The sequence below is a fragment of the Leopardus geoffroyi genome, chromosome B3, assembly GCF_018350155.1.
Source record: "Leopardus geoffroyi isolate Oge1 chromosome B3, O.geoffroyi_Oge1_pat1.0, whole genome shotgun sequence".
In the NCBI taxonomy this organism is placed as follows: Eukaryota; Metazoa; Chordata; class Mammalia; order Carnivora; family Felidae; genus Leopardus; species Leopardus geoffroyi.
The window spans coordinates 142,140,937-142,159,702 of NC_059337.1; the positions used below are offsets into that span (position 1 = coordinate 142,140,937).

Consider the following 18,766-nt stretch of genomic DNA (forward strand, 5'->3'; position numbering starts at 1 on the left):
AGATGGGGTTTTTATAACATATGTTTTACCTACTTATCCACAAAATGGAACAACCATCACCACAGTCAAATTTAGCACATGTTCATCACCCCAAAAAGCAGGCACTCCCCATTTCCCCTCAATGGGCTCAGCCCTGGGCAACCATTAATTTATTTTTCATTTCTATGGATTTTCGTATTCCAGACATTTCTTGTAAATGGACTCATACGACATTTCTTTTGTGTCTGGCTTCTCTCACTCAGAGAGAAGGTTTTCAAGGTTCATCCATGCTAAAGCCTCTTTCAGAACTTCACTTTTTAAATTGCCAAATGAAATTCCATTGTATGGACATACCACATTTTGCTTGTCTATTCATCAGTTGGTAGACATTTGCGATGTTTCCAATCTTGGCTGTTTCAAATAATGCTGCCATGAACATTTGTGTACAAGCTTTCGTGTAGATGTATGTTTTCACTTCTCTTGAGTGTGTACATACCTAGGGATGGGATTGCCAGGTCATAGGGGAACTCTGTGCTTAACATTTTGAGGAAGGTTATCTTTTAGTTGGATATAATTTCAAATTTACAGAAAAATTTCCAGAACAGTCTAAGCTACTTCTGTATATCTTTTACCCAGGTTCGCTTATTGTTTATTGTTTAAATCACCGTTTGTTTTATCATTTCTTCTGGATGTGCATATATAAACATATTTATCATTCTCTCTGTGTGTGTGTATATTTACATTTTTTAAATATAGTGTACTTTTAAAACCATTTGAGAGCAAGTTAGAGACATTGTGATCCCTTCCCTTAAATACTTATTTCCTAAAAATGTGGACATTATTTTGGACGTCAGTTATCAAAATGAGGAGATTTAACATTAATCCGATACAGTTATCTAATCTACAATCCGCATTCGAGTCTTGTCATTGTCCTTGTCATTATAGCTATTTTTTTCCTTGTCTGAGGTCCAACCCCGGATCACAGGTTACACTTAGTTCCCACATCTCATAAGCCTCCTTTGTTCTGGAACAGATCTTTGTCTTTCCCTGACTTCCCTGATTTTGAGATTAAGATTTTAAGATTACAGGCCAGTTTTGTAGAACGTCCATCAATTTTGTGTGTCTCAGGTTATGCCTTTTTGGCGTGAATGGCACAGAAGTGGGGTTGTGTCCTCAGGGCATCATATTAGGAGACCTGCGTTGTTGACCTGCCTCATTGCAGGAGATGTTAACTTCACTCACTTGTCAGAGACAGCATCCTCCAGGTTTTTCCACCATTAAGTTACTAGTTAGTGCATACTCTGTGGTTGATATATCTGACTATATATACATAATCACCTAGACTTTCATCACAACCTCCCTGGCCTCCCTACCTCCTCCAATGCATCCACCTCACCACCCCTGGGGAGATCTTGCTAAAATTCACATCACTTTCCTATCCTGAAGCCTTCAAAGGCTCCCTATCACATGAAAGATGAAGGTCAGATTTCACCCACCCCCAGTCTGGCCTCCAGACCCCTCCAGCCTTTGTACCCTCTTTCCTCCATCTTTTGGGACACCTGGGCTCTTTCTGGCATCTCTGCCTGTGTCCTTGCCTTTCTCTCTGCCTTGTGTCCTCCCCTGCAAAATTCCTGTGCCTCCTTTGATACCCAGCTAAGATGTCACTGTTAGGGAGCCGTGGTCCCTGATCCTCTGAGGCTGAGTTTATGCCTCCAGCATGGCTCCTGTCACACCCACTGCAATGATTCTCATTCAGCCCACCTTCGCCACCAGACTGTGGGCAGAAGGCAGAAGACGCACCCTGTCTCTGGACTCCTGTGCTCAGCACAGCACCTGGCCCTTTGTGAGCTCTCTGGAAAGTCCATAGCGTGAATGAAAATATGAATGAAATAATGAATTGGGATAGTCTTGTCCTCACTGGAAAGTTGCCAGGAGTGAGAATGAGGAGGAACAGACTAGAAAGAGGCCTTCAATTAATACATTCTTGTGCCAAGAGCCAGGGTTGCAAGAGCCAGCCAAGGTGATATAGCTGCTGCCCGCAGGAAGCTTTGAGGCTATAGATTCTAACCAGCTGACTTCCTGCAGCGGTCATGACATTAATACCAGCATCTCTGTCTTGGTGAACCATCCCCAGCACGTAGGACCTCACATTCGAACAGCACTTTGTGTTTTATTAAGAGCTTTCATAGGCGTTTTTATTTAAAAATTTTTAAATTGTGTTAAGATACACATACCGTCTGGCTCATTTTTATGTGCACAGTCCATGGCATCAAGTATGTTCACGCTGTTGGGCTGATGTCACCACACATTTTTATTTGTGTCTCACAATAAGGTAATCATCTAAGAGATGGCTGTTTTATTAGAAAGGCAATGTTCACAAAGTTGTATGAAGAAGCTCTGGGAGCCTGCTTGGTTGTGTTTGTGAACGTGAGTTCTTGGTGAACTTGGTGAACTTGGTGAGAAAATAGAACCCTCTGGTGAGTGTCCTCTCCAGCCAGTATCTACGCAGAACATCATCATATACTCTTAATAAAATCATGACCATAAATTGCCAGTTTCTGCTTTTCTAGATTACTACTTTTACTGGAAGACCTTGGTCTCAACCACTTCAATAAAAACAAAACAAAACAAACAAAACAAGGGGGTTGGGATTTTACCATACTGCAAACACTCCAGCCCAACACTGTCCACAAGAGATTCAGTGTTAGTGTGACAGTCAGCCATGCGCCACCCAAACAGTCAACCTTTTAAAAAAAGACAACTACAAATAATCTCACGTATAAATATGTACTTGCAAAACCATGTAAGTGTCCTGGAGAAGTCGACTAGCTACGGAAGCATGTATAGGGACTACTTGAGGCTTTAAGAGACATTTTTCTGGGAAAGTGGCTTTCTTTTTTTTTTTTTTTTTAATTTTTTTTTCAACGTTTATTTATTTTTGGGACAGAGAGAGACAGAGCATGAACAGGGGAGGGGCAGAGAGAGAGGGAGACACAGAATCGGAAACAGGCTCCAGGCTCTGAGCCATCAGCCCAGAGCCTGACGCGGGGCTCGAACTCATGGACCGCGAGATCGTGACCTGGCTGAAGTCGGACGCTTAACCGATTGTGCCACCCAGGCGTCCCGGAAAGTGGCTTTCGAGTATCCATCTGGAGAGCGGGCAGGTGTGCGAGTAGTAACAGGGCCTAGGGATGGAGGGTTGGAGGACAGAGACCCCCAGCAGAGGGGACAGCATGTGCAAAGACCCTGAGGTGGGAAGGAACATTGTGCTGCGGAGGCGCGAAAAGGCCATGGTAACAGGAGACAGAGCTGCAGGTGGGCATCAACGTGACAAACTCCCTCTGTGTCCACGTAAGGGTGTTCCCCACACTGTTCAGAGTGACAGGTGCTTTGGAGTGTTTTCGGTTGGCAAGGGACTGGAGCAGAGTGGTGCCTTCAGTAGAGGCCGCTGAGGGTGAACCCTGCAGGTGGCTGGGTGGGGGCTGGGCAGCAGTGAGCAAGGATGCTGGGGCCCCACGGAGCCGGGAGCCAGGGCAGGACCGGTGGACGGGCAATGAAGAGCGATTTTCTTTCCTGATTAAAAATTCCCCTTCCTCCCATTTTCTCTAAGAACCTCTTATTTGGAAACCATTTCAAATTTCTGAATAAGTTTCAAGAATAAGAATAGGACAAAGAGGGGCGTCTGGGTGGCTCCGTCAGTTAAGCATCTGACTCTTGGTTTTGGCTCAGGTTATGATCTCGCGGTTCGTGAGATCGAGTCCCATGTCAGGCTCTGCGCTGACAGTACGGAGCCTGCTTGGGATTCTTTCTCTGCCCCTCCCCTGCTCAAGCTCGTGCTCTCTGTCTCAAAATAAATAAATACACTTAAAAACAATTAAAAAAAGAAAGGGGCGCCTGGGTGGCTCAGTCGGTTAAGCGTCCGACTTCGGCTCAGGTCACGATCTCGCGGTCCGTGAGTTCGAGCCCTGCGTCGGGCTCTGTGCTGACTGCTCAGAGCCTGGAGCCTGTTTCAGATTCTGTGTCTCCCTCTCTCTCTGACCCTCCCCCGTTCATGCTCTGTCTCTCTCTGTCTCAAAAGTAAATAAACGTTAAAAAAAAAATTAAAAAAAAAAAAAAGACTAAGAGAAAGAACACCCCCTACCCTTTACCCAGATTGGTAACATCAAAAATCACTTCTGATTACAAAAGCAACAGGTTTCCTTAGTAAAAGTTCAGAAACACGTAATGCACCAAGAAACAACCTCCCTTCTCTCCCTTCCTCGGGGTCACCATCTCTTGTGAGTTTGGAGCGTGTCCTTCCATACTTCTCCCTAGGCTCTGTGTTCGGGCGACGAGCCGGGGTAGCTGTCCCCGGGCCAGGAGTGCTGTGGGAGTTCTGGGTCCAAGGACTCATTTCCATGCAGAATTGGGGGCTGTGATTGCTCAGGGACAGGGAATGAAATGGGAAAGCAGGCTGCAGGTGGCAACCGGGACAGGGCAGGTGAGGAGAGTGGGCGGTGCGAGCAGAGGGGTCCACGACTGGGACCCCAGTGAGCCCGTCCTGAGTTGCAGGGGGCTCCCAGAGGCCTCTCTTCCCTTCCCACCCTGTGTCGCCTGGAGTCCCTCCACTGCCACGATCACTGGAGGTCAGAGTTGAGGGGCCCCGTGGCAAACGACCCGTGGAACCATCCAGGCAAAGGCAAAGGGACAGCGTTCGTCCTGAGGGCGATGGCGAAGCCCCAGGGCTTGGTTTGATGACTGCAACCCCACCCTGGGAGCCAGGCCTCAAGGGACGGCCACCTCCACTCTGCCCACTGGTCCCCCCACGTAGAGGGGCCACGGGATGACTGGGCTGGGCCTGGAGGCCCCTGACAGCTGTGCTGTTTCCCCAGCTCCCTGGTCAGCTTGATGGAAACGTTCAACGAGAAGGCGGAGCAGCTGGTGGAGATTCTGGAGGCCAAGGCGGATGGGCAGACCCCGGTGTCCATGCAGGACATGCTGACCTGCACCACCATGGACATCCTGGCCAAGGTGACCGGAGCACGGCGGGCCCTGGGAGGGGGCGGTGCCACCCGGGGCCCACCACTGCTCCTCCCTCTGTCTTCCCTTTCCTTGCGCTCGCCCTCCCTCCTGCTCCCCCAGCATCGGCCCCTTCTCTGGGCGGGGAGCCCCCTGTCTCCTCGAACATTCGAACATTCGAGACCACAGCAACGAATGCACTCTCCAGACGCCGGACGCCGAAAGGTGTGGGGACCGGCCTGTGTCTGGTCAGTGGCAGGAGCAGGATTGGGTCTCAGGGCTGCCCGGCTCCTGGCTCGAAGCCTACCTCCCCCTCCGAGCCTGCCCTGGGTCTGGCTTGGCTCTGCACCTGGCAGGCTCAGCGGTGGCCCAGGGACCCCCAGCACTGTTAGGCAGCCCTGGCGGCTGGAGTGCAGGCACAGTGAGTCGTTGTCGCTCTACAGCTCACTGGGAGGCTGGGTGCAGAGGGGCCACCAAGGAAGGCTGCATTTCGGGGCAAATGCATTTGTCGTGGAAGGAAGCCAAGGGTGGTGGGGTGGCTACTGTATGCCCCGTAGTCGTCACTGCATCCCACGGGGTTGGAGTCGTCGTGGGTCAGGGCCCATGCCGCCTGCACGTGAACCCTTGGTGCAGGGCCTGGGTCTCTAGCTGAACGGCCCCAGGCTCCGTGCTGGGTCTTCCAGTCTTCCCACCCCCGCCCCCCCCCCCAGGGATGACCTCGGCCCCCTCTCTCCCCCAGGCAGCTTTTGGGATGGAGACAGGCATGCTGCTGGGCGCCCAGAAGCCTCTGTCCCGGAAAGTGAAACTGATCCTGGAGGGCATCACTGCATCTCGAAACACTCTGGCGAAGGTAACATCTCCACACCCCCTCCGAGGACCAGCCACCATAGCTCTGTGCTAATTTGCCGGAGCACCCCCTCCAGGGACCTTTTTCCAGAATGGGTTTGGAGTTCCGGTGTGACCCAAGTGACTTCCGCATCAGTTAGGATCTGCGTAGATCGCCGCAAGGAGAGACTCAAACTCAAGGTGGTTTGAGTAAATCAGGAGTCCGTCTTTCTCTCACGTAAAATGACCCTGAGGCAGGCAATCCAGGAGGGCTGCGATAGCGCCACAATGTCAGATGTTTGTGGAATTTTCTAGCTTTCTGTTCCACTGTCCCCAGCACATCACCTCATTGTTATAAGATGGCTGCGGCAGCTCCAGCCATCACTTCCTTGTTCCAGGCATGAAGGAGGGAGAAGGGAGAAAGGTGGTACTCGAATAGATTCCCAGACAGATGCCCAGGGCCCTTTCCTGTTCCCTGGGACTTCAGCCTCTGAGCTTGGAGCCCCCTGATGCCACCCCATCTTTTTCAGCAGTCGATTCCCTCTGGCCGTGGTTTCCTCCTTCCACGCGGTCCTAGCCACCTGCCCCCTTCAGGGGTCCCTTGTTACTTTCCGGTGCGATGTGGATCTTTCAAGGCATCTTTCCCATCCTATCTAGGGATTTGGAGCAGGAAGGGGAAGTCGATGCTTAGGCTCAGCCTGCCACCTTGGTCTAGTCTCCTTGGCTGCTTTATCTTTTCTAGAATTTTCTCACAGTCTTCCCACCTCCCAGCTTGCCAGTGCTGCTGTGGGTCTCTAAAGTCGTTTTAGAGCTGGGGGAGCGGGAGAGGGAGACGCGCGTGCTCGGTTGGCGCCCTGAGCGGGAGCTCTCTCGTTCAGTTCATGCCAGGGAAGTGGAAGAAACTCCGAGAGATCCGGGAAAGCGTTCGCTTCCTGCGCCAGGTTGGCAAGGACTGGGTCCAGCGCCGCCGGGAGGCCCTGAAGCGGGGGGAGGACGTCCCCGCCGACATCCTCACACAGATCCTCAAAGGTTCGAGGGCGCCCGCGGGGGCCTTGGGAGGGCCGGGCATCAGGGTGCCACCCGCCAGGGTGACTGATCACCCCTGACTCCAGGTCTGGCTTCTGGGGAGAAGGGCATTTGGTTCTCTGCTGAGCTATGGGGAAAGGGGGCGAGGGGTGTGAGTGTCACCCTGACACCCTCCTTGTCTTCCAGCTGAAGAGGGGGCCCAGGACGATGAGATCCTGCTGGACAACTTCGTCACCTTCTTCATTGCTGGTTGGTAGCTCCAGTGGTGGCCGGGGGCTCAGGGCTTTGCAGAAACGGTGGGAACCAGGCATCCCCTGAACTCTGACTCTGGGAGATTTCTCGGGCTGTCTGAGCAGCAAAGTTCTGCCGCAGAATGGAGGGGCTGGGATAGAGGAACAGAAGGCCTCTCTCTGCTCAAGGAGGTCCAGGAGGCTCCCTCGGCGGCCGCTGACCTGGCAACGCAGGTGGCAACTGTGACAGGTCGTGACACTGCCTTTTGGGGCTCAGGAGAGGTTGACCGTGTGCACTCAAGGCTCCATCCCGCTCAGAATTTGTGGGGCAGAGGCCTTTATTAGACCAGCGCAAAAAGACACCCCAAGCAACTTCATTCCTTTGCTCGTGAGCTATTTCTTAAGCATCTTTCTTTATCTAGAAAACTCCTCCTTTGGCGATCCCTTGAGTGCCTCCTCCTCCGGGAAGCCCTCAGTGATTGCCCAACTGCATCGGGCTCCCAGTTTGGAGCTCTGCACGGTGCCCAGAGCTCTTCTCTGCCCCCAGGACTCACAGGGTTACTCCACGGACTTATCTGTGGCGATTCTAGAAGGTTCATCTTCCTCACCGGGTTGCATGCTCGGTGTAAGCCAGGGGTTATGCCCTGCTCCCTGTGTGTTCCCGGGGTTCAGTGCAGCACGGATGCGTACAGAGTGGATGAAATGAGTGAACAAATGCATGAACGCTGGGCACAAAAGACAGAGGCGGGCGGACAAGACGAGGGACAGTTCATGGTCTGAGGGTGGAGGTGGACAGACAGAATGAATTGGGGATTTTGCTGGCCAGTGGATTTTCGGAGGCGGGTGCATGCACTCCCGCAAGAAGAAAGAGGAGGAAGGCTGTCCTGAGCGGGGATTGGGGGTGGAAGAGGGCCCTCCCAGTGTGGAGCACGGTGGGCACAGATACCCCGGGAGCCCCAGAGCGATGTCCGAGTTGGAGCAGGACTTCAGGGCACTGCTCCCTGCACTTGCCAAAATGCTTGCTGAACGGACAATGGCTGGCCTCATCCTGCAAGCCAGGAACCCAGCTGTTCCTCCTGGGATGTGGCTTCTCCACAGGCCGGCTCTGTGGCCTGGGCCTCAGTTTCCTCATCTCTAAAATGGGGGCCTGGAGGCGCTCCCCAGACTTCCCTCCAGCGCTCCAATGAGGGTTTAATGATCTCCCTCTAACCTCACGGCCCACCCCCCCACCTTGCATCCAGACACCGTGGGGCGCAGTGCGGGACGGCAGGCAGCCTCACTTCCCAGCACCCACTTACTGAAAGGTGTAGGCCCTGCTCTCGAGCCCAGGAGGCCCCGGGCCCCTTGGCTGGCAGTGGGTGCCACCTGGTAAAACCACTTACCCCTTCAGAGGAAATGCACGTAACTCAGGTGGTCCCCTCCCGGGCCAGCCGGGGGGCTTGGACTTGACCGGATGCTGCCAGAACTCAGGAGTGGCCTTCCCGCTCCTGCACACCCCCTGCCCTCTCAGGGGAAGCCACCCACTGCTCTATTCGTCGAAGCTACAAGTACAACCTCTCCAGGCCTCAAGGGTGGTGCCCACCGCCTGGGGACAACACCGGCCGTGGGCTGGACTTGAGCCCCAGCTCCTATCCTGTGGCCTAAGAGACTCGACTCTCAGCCTCAGTTTTGTCTTCTACAAAATGGGACGAATACCCCTCCAGGCCAGGCAAAGCTCAAGGATGGTTGAAGGAAGGAGTGTGAAATCCGGATGCGTGAGGGCAAATGCTGTTTATTGGATGACACTGGCTGGCACAGGGGACGTGGACGGGGGCAGCCTGTCTCCTTCATCTCTGTATACCCGGCTCAGCTGCAGGGCGCAGAAGTGAGGGCCTGAACTGCCACCACGGGCTCAGGGGCTCAGAGGCGGGCGGGCTGGGCCAGCAGCAGCCCCGCAGTCCCGTGTGGAGCCCCACTCTCCTTTCCCGCAGGCCACGAGACCTCTGCCAATCATCTGGCATTCACGGTGATGGAGCTGTCTCGCCAGCCTGAGATCTTGGCAAGGTATGGAGCGGGGAGGCTCGGGGGGTGGGGATAGTGACTCCCCTTGAAGCTGGTGAAGGGATTGTCTGATGTCTTGTTCCTGGAAGACAACCTGCTCCGGCCCCCCACGGCCGAGCCTCCTCCGATGTGTCCTGCTTCTCTTCACCCCAGGCCCTTTGCACATGCCAGTCCCTCTTCCGGACGCTCCTCTCCCTGCTTTTCTCCTGGAGAACTCTGTCCACCCCCGCAGAAGCCTTCTCATGCCCCTAAAGTAGCCATTCTGCGTTTTCCCCTCCCAGGCTCCTCCCAGCTCGTGAATGCATTTCCTCCTGGGACCATTTGCTTGGAGTCTATTTCGGTCATGAAACTAGAAGCGAGAGACCGTGGTTCTTTTTCCCTCCCCATGCTGCGTTCAGCGCCTGGCCGGCACTGAGGACCCAGCAGAAGTCCAACTAAGTGCTGTAGGAGGGCTTGTCCTCAGCTGGCGAGACAGAGGAGGGGTGCCCGGGAAATGGCATTTGAGCTGGGCCACTGGTTTCCTTGAAGACAAACAGTGAAAGCACTCGGAAAGCCCCAACAGGCGTGGGGGTGGGAGCTCGGGATGGGGGGCGAGCCTTGATTACCGTTCTTAATCAGCAGCGTACCAGGGCGGAGGTGAACGGTTGTTTCAGAATATAAAATAGTTGATTGGGGTTTTAAATATATATATTACAGTAAGGTGGTCATTACAAAAGTTTGGAAAAAGCCGAAAAGTTGAAATCATAGTAATAATAATATAGTAATAATTCCACCACAAGGCCCCACCCCTGGGAGGCATTTCATGATCAACCACTGAATTTCACCGCGTATTGTATCACATCGCCTCTTCTCCCAGTCCACTCTTTTTTTGATATTGTCGACACACACACACACACACACACAAAACTTGCCATTTTGACCATTTTTTAAAAACATTTTTGCCTGACGACCCCAATAATTTTTTGTAAGGTCATGTGTCCCCTCACCTTTTATCTTATTTTTTAACAAAGTTTATTTATTTATTTTGAGAGAGAGAGAGAGAAAGAGGGAGGGAGGAGCAGAGAGAAGGAGAGAGAATCTCAAGTAGGTTCCGCACGGTCAGCACAGAGCCCAACGCGGGGCTCGATCCGACGGTTCGTGAGATCATGACGTGAGCCGAAATTAAGAGTCAGACGCTGAACCGACTGAGTCACGCAGGCACCCCTATTCTGATCATTTAAGAAACTATTTTTAATGTTTGTTTATTTTTGAAAGAGACTGCAAGTAGGAAGGGGCAGAGAGAGAGGGAGACAGATCTGAAGCAGGCTCCAGGCCGCGAGCTGTCCGCACGGAGCCCGACGCAGGGCTCGAGCTCACAAACCGTGAGATCACGACCGGAGCCGAAGTCGGACGCTGAACCGACTGAGCCACCCGGGCATCTCTCTTCTGGCCATTTTTTTTTTTTTATTTAAAAAAAAAATTTTTTTTTTCAACGTTTATTTAGTTTTGGGACAGAGAGAGACAGAGCATGAACGGGGGAGGGGCAGAGAGAGAGGGAGACACAGAATCGGAAACAGGCTCCAGGCTCCGAGCCATCAGCCCAGAGCCCGACGCGGGGCTCGAACTCACGGACCGCGAGATCGTGACCTGGCTGAAGTCGGACGCTTAACCGACTGCGCCACCCAGGCGCCCCTCTTCTGGCCATTTTCAAGTGCACAGTTGGGTGGCGTCACGCACCTTCACGCTGCTCTGCAGTCATCGCCACCCCCATCCCAGAACCTTCCATCACTGCCAACTGAAACTGTCCCCGTGAAACACCAGCCCCCACCCCTGGGGACACCCCCCCCCCCCATACTCCTCTCTGTCTCTCCGGATTTAACTCCTCGAGGGACCTCATATAATTGGAATCATTCGGTAATTGACCTTTCCGTCTGGCTTGTGTCACTTAGCATAATGTCTCCAAGGTTCATCCAGCAGATGTCAGAACTTCCTTCCTTTTTAAGGCTGAACAGCGGTCCGTTGTCCGGATGCCCCACGTTTTGTTCACCGACGCGGCTGTTGAGGGTCGCTCGGGTGGCTTCCGCCCTTTGACTCCTGTGAATAACGCTGCCATGAACTTGGGTGTGCGAGTATCTGTGAGAGCCTACTTTCGCTGTGGGGGCTTATAGACCTCCAGAGAAATTGCTGGAGCGCATGGTGATTCCCCATTTCGGTTTCTGCACACCTTTTTACATTGCCACCAAGGGGACACGAGGGCGACGCTTTGTGCACATCCTTGCCAACACCTGTGGCTTTCTGCCTCTGGATTACAGCCTTCCGAACGGGCGTGAAGTGGTCCGAATCCACTCTCGGGCCTGCGTCCGAGCCTCACCACGCACCTCGCAAGGCTCGCTCCGCCGGCGTCCCCGCGAGGCTCATTCTGTTTCCGGCTGTTGGCTGCCGTGAGCCAGGCTGCGATGCACTTCTCTGTGCAAAGACCTTGTTCTGTGCATTTATTGCCTGCGGCCGGTTCCGAGCAGCGAACAGGGAGGGGGGAGACTGTAAGGCCCTGGAACAGAATTCCCAGCTGCTTGGGCATCTTGCTTTGGACGTGATGGTTCCTGGATGTCTTCAACGATGAAGCCGGGGGCCGTGGGAGGAGGGTTGGGGGGGAGGGGAGCTCCGCGCCGCTCTCTTCGTGCTTCCTTCCCTTCCTCCTTCTAAAGACTAATAGGGGGCAGTCGCTCCTTGGGGACGAGCTTGTCTTTGTCTGACCCGACAGGCTGCAGGCCGAGGTGGACGAGGTCATCGGTTCTAAGAGGCACCTTGACTGTGACGACCTGGGGAGGCTGCAGTATCTGTCCCAGGTGTGGGGGCAGGAGAGAAGCTTCTGGGCACGTGTGGGTGGTTCGTCAAGCCAGGCCTGCTGCCCCCCTGAACCATTTCCCGTGGGTGTTCTCTAACTTCCCCGCCTGTGAGAACGTCCCTGGAGACTGAAAATCATTCCCGTGAGCACCTGCCCCAGACCAATGACATCAGAGTCGCTGGGGCGGGACCGGGCTCTGGTGCTGTAGTTCGGCCGGAGCCCGGAACCTCCTTCTCCTTTGGGGCCTCAGTTCCTCCTTCCGCGACAGCAGGGGTTGGACAAGAACATGAGGCAAACTTTGCAGGGGGTCTGGGACCCAGTCCTGGACGTGGGTGCGCAGTCAGCACTGCGAGCGGGAGCAAGGGTGGGTCTGGGGCACGCCGCCGGCACGTTCTGTGGGGTCTCTGACGTCTCTCCTCGTCTCCCCACGTGGCTTCTGTAGGTTCTCAAAGAGTCGCTGAGGCTGTACCCGCCAGCGTGGGGCACCTTTCGCCTGCTGGAGGAGGAGACCTTGATCGACGGGGTCCGAGTCCCCGGCAACACCCCGCTCCTGGTGCGTACAGCCCTCTCTGCCCTCCCCCGGGGTGGCCAAGCCCTGAGGTCGGGACATCCGCGGCCCCGTTGTCGCCACTGGGATCTGTCATGAGCTTCACCGTAACCGCGTGGGGACTTTCTTCCTTTTCACCCTGTCCAGTGTGAGGTTACAGCAGGCGATTCTGGAAGGGAGGCGCCCTGTGTACATCTGAGGGTGCTGAGGCTCAGAGAGGTTGGGTCACTTTCCTGAGGTCACACAGCCGGCAGGCAGTGCCCCGTTTCACAACTGACCCCTCTCCCGCCTCCCCCCACGGAGGGTGACTATTCTCCCCCGCCTCTCCTTTACTTGCCGTTTACACGCTCACTCATTTGTTGCCTCATCAGGTGTCCCTTCATGCACCATGACCTCTCAGAAACCCACCCCCAGACTAGAACTCTGTCACTGTCCTGCTTCCCTCCGGAAGCAACCACTGTCCTGAATTTTGTGCTTACTGACCTCTCGCCTTTCCGTGTGTGTGTGTGTGTGTGCGTGTGTGTGTGGACACGTGTCTATCCACACGATAATATGTCCTGGGATTGCTTTGGGACGGCGGGCCCTCACTTCTCTGCCGTGTGTAGACTGCCACCCCGTTATCCATTCTGGGTCAGCAGGCATCTCTGGGGACTGCCTGATTCCCTGCTCTCCCGAGCACCACGGCTGCCACTCCTGCCCGTGTGGCGGACGCACTGTGCACACGGGGGCGGGAGGGCTGGGTTGTGGGGCATCTCAACATTCGACTCGGTAAACTAGGGCCAAAGTGGTTTCCAGAACACCCATGCCAACCCAGACGCCCACTAGCTCTGTTCCTTATCCTCCCCAACGCCGACTGTGGTCCGGCTTCTTGGTTTTGCCAATCAAATAAGCCCAAGGAAGGTGTTTCCCTGTGGTCTTGATTTGCAGTTTCCTGGTTACTAGTGAGGCTTGCGGCGCTGTTGTCTCAACGCTGTGCAGAGCTCTCTGTAAAAGTTCACTTCAACAAATTTTTTTTAATGTTTATCTATTTCTGAGAGAGACGGTGCAAGTGGGGGAGGGGCGGAGAAAGCGAGAGGGAGACATAGAATCCAAAGCAGGCTCCAGGCTCCAAGCTGTCAGCACGGAGCCTGATGTGGGGCTCAAACTCATGAATCATGAGATCGTGACCTGAGCCGAAGTCGGGCGCTTAACCGGCTGAGTCTCCCCGGTGCCCCCCCCCCCGTAAAAATTCATATATTAATCCTTTGTCAGGTATGCGTGTTGCAAATGTCATCTTTAGACTTGTGGCCTCTCTTTGTTAAAGTGTTTTTCATGATCCAAAGTTCTTAATTTTCCAGGGGTCTGTTCTCTTGTTTTGTCTTAGGGAACCCCACCCCCACCCCATCATGAGCTCAGCATGGTCACTTACATCGTCTTCTGGCAACGTCACATGTTTCTTTGTCAAGTTAAGTCCCTATCTACGTGGAACTGAATTTGTGTATAGCGTGAGGTAGGGATCTGTATTCGTTTTCTGGGGCTGCTATTACAAAGCACCACAGAAGGGGGCGCTTCGCAGTGGAAATGTACTGTCTCACAGTCCTGGAGGCTGGGAGTCCAAGATCAAGGTGTCTGCAAGGCTGATTTCTCCTGAGGCCCCTCTCCTTGGCTTGTAGATGGCCGTCTTCTTGCCTGTCCTCACAGGGTATCTCCTCTGTGTGTATCTGTGTCCTAATCTCCTCTTCTCATAAGGACACCAGTCATCCTGGAGTAGGGTCCACCCCAATGACTTCATTATAACTTGCCACTTTTTTATTTTTTTAAAAATTAAAAAAAAATTTTTTTTTTGAGAGAGAGACACACACACAGAGCAGACTCCAGGCTCTGAGCTGTCAGCACAGAGCCAGCCACAGGGCTCGACCTCATGAAACATGAGATCATGACCTGAGCCGAAGTCGGATGCTTAACCCACTGAGCCGTCCAGGTGCCCCAACTGTCCCTTTAAAGAGACTATCTCCAAATACAGTCACATTCTGTGGCTAAGACTTTAAGATAAGGATTTTAGGGGGACAAAATTCAGCCTTCCCCAGGACCTGATTTTTACTTTTACAGAGGAAAATAACATGTTCTGGTTCTATCTATTGGGCAGCCCTCTCCCCCCTCGAAGCCCTGGCTTTCCCAGGGCTCAGCCACGCCTTCTCCAGCGTGTATCAAAGCTTCATGATGTGTGGGTCTTTATTCTGTGTATCTGCTCTTTTTTTTTTTCTAACACCCCAGCACCAATACCACCTGCCTGAATGACCCAGGTGGTGGCTTAGAATGCCTTTATATCTGGCTGAGCAGGCGGGTAGCCATGTGGGCCTTGAGTGGGCAGATCCCAGCTCCAATCCCACCCCGCTCTGGCAGGCTGGGTCACCTCTGGGCCTCAGTGCCCTCCTCATAAGCTGGGGTGATGATACCTGAGTCACAGTTTACTGAGACGAGTTGAAGAACAATGGTCATCACATGTCTGGTAAATATCCCTGGCACACAGTAGGTGCCTTTGCTGACCTCGGACACCTCTCCACCTTATTATGCTCCCACGGTTCCGGGCCCTCTCTCCGCTCTGGCTGCCCTGTACTCTCAGCCCAGAGAACCAGCGGCAGAGTGGGCCCAGGGAACTCTTTGATGCAGGAGTAATGAGATCGAGGTCGGCACCCAGGGCACCAGTTTTAAGGGGCACGTATGGCCCACAGAGGCCAGGGCACAGAACACTGCCCTCAGTCGGGAGACAACTTGGCGCGTATCATATGGCCAATGGGGCCTGCAGCTCCTTTCCCTCCCCCCTCTTCCCCGCCCCCCCCCCAACCCCGCCGCAGAAACAACCTTGTGCTGAAAAGGAACTTTGAATGACAGCTTTTAGAGATCTTGAGGAAGATGGTCTCGAAGCAGACCTGAGTTTGAATCTGTTTTGCCACTTACTTGCCCAGTGACTTCAGGCAAGCCACGAACCTCTCTCCGAGCCTCAGCTTTCCCATCTGTAAAATAGGGATAACTGTAGGCCCCCTGTAGCACGGGACCAAGCATAGGATGAGATACACACCCAGCTGGCCCTTGTTGGCACACTGGGCTGTCCCTTCCCTTGTCTTAGACACTTGCCAGGAGCCAGTGGAATCCCACACTGGCCCAGATGGGTGGGTGGAGTAGAGGGGGGCCACTCTGCTCCTGGTCGCCCCGTTGGGTGACCACAGTGGATCCGGGAGGTGTGAGGGTGCCTATCCTTGGAACCAGAGACAAGCAGTTCCTCCCCCTGCAGTTCAGCACCTACGTCATGGGGCGTATGGACACATACTTTGAGGACCCACTGACTTTCAACCCCGATCGCTTCAGCCCCAAAGCACCGAAGTAAGTCCCTCTTCAAGCTGTGTGCGAGTGGAGGCCTGGTGGGAGAAGGATGGTCCCAGTGACCTGCGGGCTGGACCGCCTATGACCCCTGAGCCCACATGGCCTTCCAGATCACTGTGAGGAAGTTGCCATCCCCACTCCGCCCCCTTTTGTGGGGAGGAAATCACAGCTCAGAGAGGTAAGGTAACTTGCCCAAAGATGCACAGCCAGTAGCTGCAGAGCTGGGGTTGGAGCCCAGCTCAGACTGGTTTTAACACCCAGACTTATAACCAGTCCCTTTTATTGGGAAGCTCTGGGACTCGGGCCAGGGGCTGCACCTCCCCCTGCTTTGATGGTCCTGAGAAATGGGAACACTGATGGCTCCCCCTGAAGGCTGCGTTGGGGGCAAATGCCTTAAACTACAGTGGGACGTGGCGGGGGCGGGGGGGGGGGGGTAGGGGGGCAGCCAGGCCCCAGGGACCGACCACCTGCGTCCAGACCCAGCCTTTGCCCAGAACTGGACGTGTGACGGGCCGAGTATAGAAGTGGCAGAGAAGCTGGGGTGGGGGTGGGGGTGGGGGTGTTGCTTTGGCTCTCCGAGCCTCATTCCCTCCAGCTGTGAACTGGGGATAATCACAGCTCCTTCTGGAAAGCGCCAGAGGAGGATAAAATGACAAAATGCTGACGCAGAGCTCGACAGAGCCAGCCCTGGATGTGTTCAGTGGGTGCAAAATCCAGTCGTGGCCCCAAGCCATGCATCCGCAAGGGATGGGTTTGTCACCCGGGGCAGGACTGTCACGGGGCGCCTCCTCCTGACAACCCTCTCCCCGCAGGCCGAGGTTCACCTACTTCCCCTTCTCTCTGGGTCCCCGCTCCTGCATCGGACAGCAGTTTGCTCAGGTAGGAGGCCAGGGCCCGGCTCGGGGACCCGGGGGCGGGGCGCCCGCCGGGGTGAGGGAGGGCCGGGCCAGCCGGGGCCCCGCCCACCGGCTGCCTTCAGGCCGCGTGCCTCCCGCCCCTCCCCACCTCTGCACGCAGATGGAGGTGAAGGTGGTCATGGCCAAGCTGCTGCAGAGGCTCGAGTTCCGGCTGGTGCCTGGACAGCGATACGGGCTGCAGGAGCAGGCCACGCTCAAGCCACTCGACCCTGTGCTGTGCACTCTGCGGCCCCGGGGCTGGCAGCCCGCACCCCCGCCACCCTGCTGAGCAGGCCTGGGGTGGATGGGACTCCTCTGGCAAGGGCCGCACCCACACTCCTCTGCAACCCCGCTGCCATCCACCCTGTTCCCCTGTCCCCTTCCTCAGGGGCACCCTCCACGCTGGCTCCCAGTGGGCCCCCCTGCCAATCACCACCTGCTTTCCTCCTCCCCCCTCCCCCCTCCCCCTTAAGCTCCCCGTCCAGTGCTAACTCCACGTCCTTCCTGGACCGCCCCCCCCCCCCCCCCCCGCCCCGAACCTAACTCCCAGCTGCGCCCCAGATGTGCTATCGCTTACCCCCACCTCCCTGCACAGGCCACTCCCCCTGCCACACACCCTAACTCTTGCTCACTTCCTAAAACCCTCTTCAGGTGTCACCTCTTCCAGGAAGCCCTCCCTGCCACCCCCGGTGGGGCCAGGGGCCCCTCCTCTGTGCTCCCTTGGTCACCTGTGCTACCTCTAACACCACACTGACCACACTGTATTGTGAGTGTCCTTTGATGTGACCAGCTGCCCTGCCAGGCTGTGAGTGCCTCATGGGCCAGGTCTGTGTATGATTCGTCTCCGAGCCGCCCTGGCCTGGCACAGAGCCGATGCTCAAATAAATATGTGTTGACTGCATGAATGAATGGCCGGACCGGGCCAGAGTGCTCTGGCCTCAGTTTGCTCATCTGTAAAATGAGAGCAATATCGAGACTGGTCTAAGGGCTAGTGCAGCTCCAGAAGCTTCCCTTGAAGGTGCCCAGATGGTGCCGTCTTGGGAGAAGGCCGCCCAGGTTATCAGGAGGGCTCTATGTTAGTAGAAGCCAGTTCCCTGTGTTATGTGCAAGGCCACGTTCCTGGGTGCGGTGTGAGGTTGGGATTACAGACGGGGTTTTGAGAGCTTGATTTGACAGGGTCGGGGCCCTGGGGCCCGTGTGGTCTAGTCTACTCCCAACAAGGGTGCTGGGGCCCCCAGAGGGCCTCACACAGGCCAGAGCCCCCAGGACCTCTCTTGGGGACAGCTTGGTGGATCTGAGCGCCTGGACGCCTGGCCTCACCCCTGCTGGCTTCCTCTGCACCTTCTGGCACAATGCTTCCCCTCCCGACCTGGTCGGAGGAGGCCTGTGGGCCCAGCCCCAGGAGGTGAGACTGGAACCCCGACAGTGGTAGGTGGGTGAAGGTGCCCTTCTTTCCTCCCCCGGGGCCTAGAGGTGGCCAAGGGCAATAGGTACTGGGCCAGCCATGTCCTCTGGGCCCATCCAAGGAAAAGGACCCCCTGAGTTTCTCCCTCAGTACTTGGGAGCCTGTCTTCCTGCAGAGAAAACAACACGCCTATGCCCACTGCCTGGGGTAAATGCCCTGGAAAGGTCCGCTCTCCATAGCAGGAGGGGAATGGAATGGAGTTGGGCCAGCCCTCACTTTGCCTCAGCTCCTCCTCAGTCCTTGAGCAGTCTGGAGCTGAGGGACCTCCTGATTTAGCAGAAGAGGAAGCTGAGGCTCAGGAGAGGAAGTGACAGGCTCAGGGAGGTGGGGATACTGAGCCCGTTCCTCTCCCCAGCCAGGTGGGTCAAGGGAACTGGCGTCTGCAGTCTATCCTGAGCCTCTGGGCAGAGCGCCCAGCCTCCAGGATGCCTCTGTGGCCGCAGGTTCCTTGTAGAGTGAGAGTCCCGCTCCCCTAGTTCTCTGCCCAAACCGAGCACTGGGCGGGGGCCTCGATCAAACTACACTCCCACCCTCCCTCCCCTTTCCAGTCCCATGTCTGGGCGGGGGAGGGGGCTC

General features: G+C 55.3%; 1 protein-coding gene across 1 annotated transcript in view; it reads left to right on the forward strand.

The window, feature by feature from the left end:
• The window catches only part of LOC123584302 (cholesterol 24-hydroxylase), a 33,494-nt gene extending 15,868 nt beyond the window's left edge, over window positions 1-17,626 (forward strand). The window contains exons 6-15 of the mRNA XM_045452054.1: window positions 4,851-4,989; window positions 5,717-5,827; window positions 6,681-6,831; window positions 7,015-7,077; window positions 9,029-9,101; window positions 11,839-11,923; window positions 12,365-12,475; window positions 15,741-15,829; window positions 16,642-16,708; window positions 16,847-17,626. Of these exons, the coding sequence (XP_045308010.1) occupies window positions 4,851-4,989; window positions 5,717-5,827; window positions 6,681-6,831; window positions 7,015-7,077; window positions 9,029-9,101; window positions 11,839-11,923; window positions 12,365-12,475; window positions 15,741-15,829; window positions 16,642-16,708; window positions 16,847-17,014 (1,057 nt within the window). The 3' untranslated portion in view covers window positions 17,015-17,626. The remainder of the gene's footprint in view (window positions 1-4,850; window positions 4,990-5,716; window positions 5,828-6,680; window positions 6,832-7,014; window positions 7,078-9,028; window positions 9,102-11,838; window positions 11,924-12,364; window positions 12,476-15,740; window positions 15,830-16,641; window positions 16,709-16,846) is intronic.
• Window positions 17,627-18,766: the final 1,140 nt, after the last annotated feature.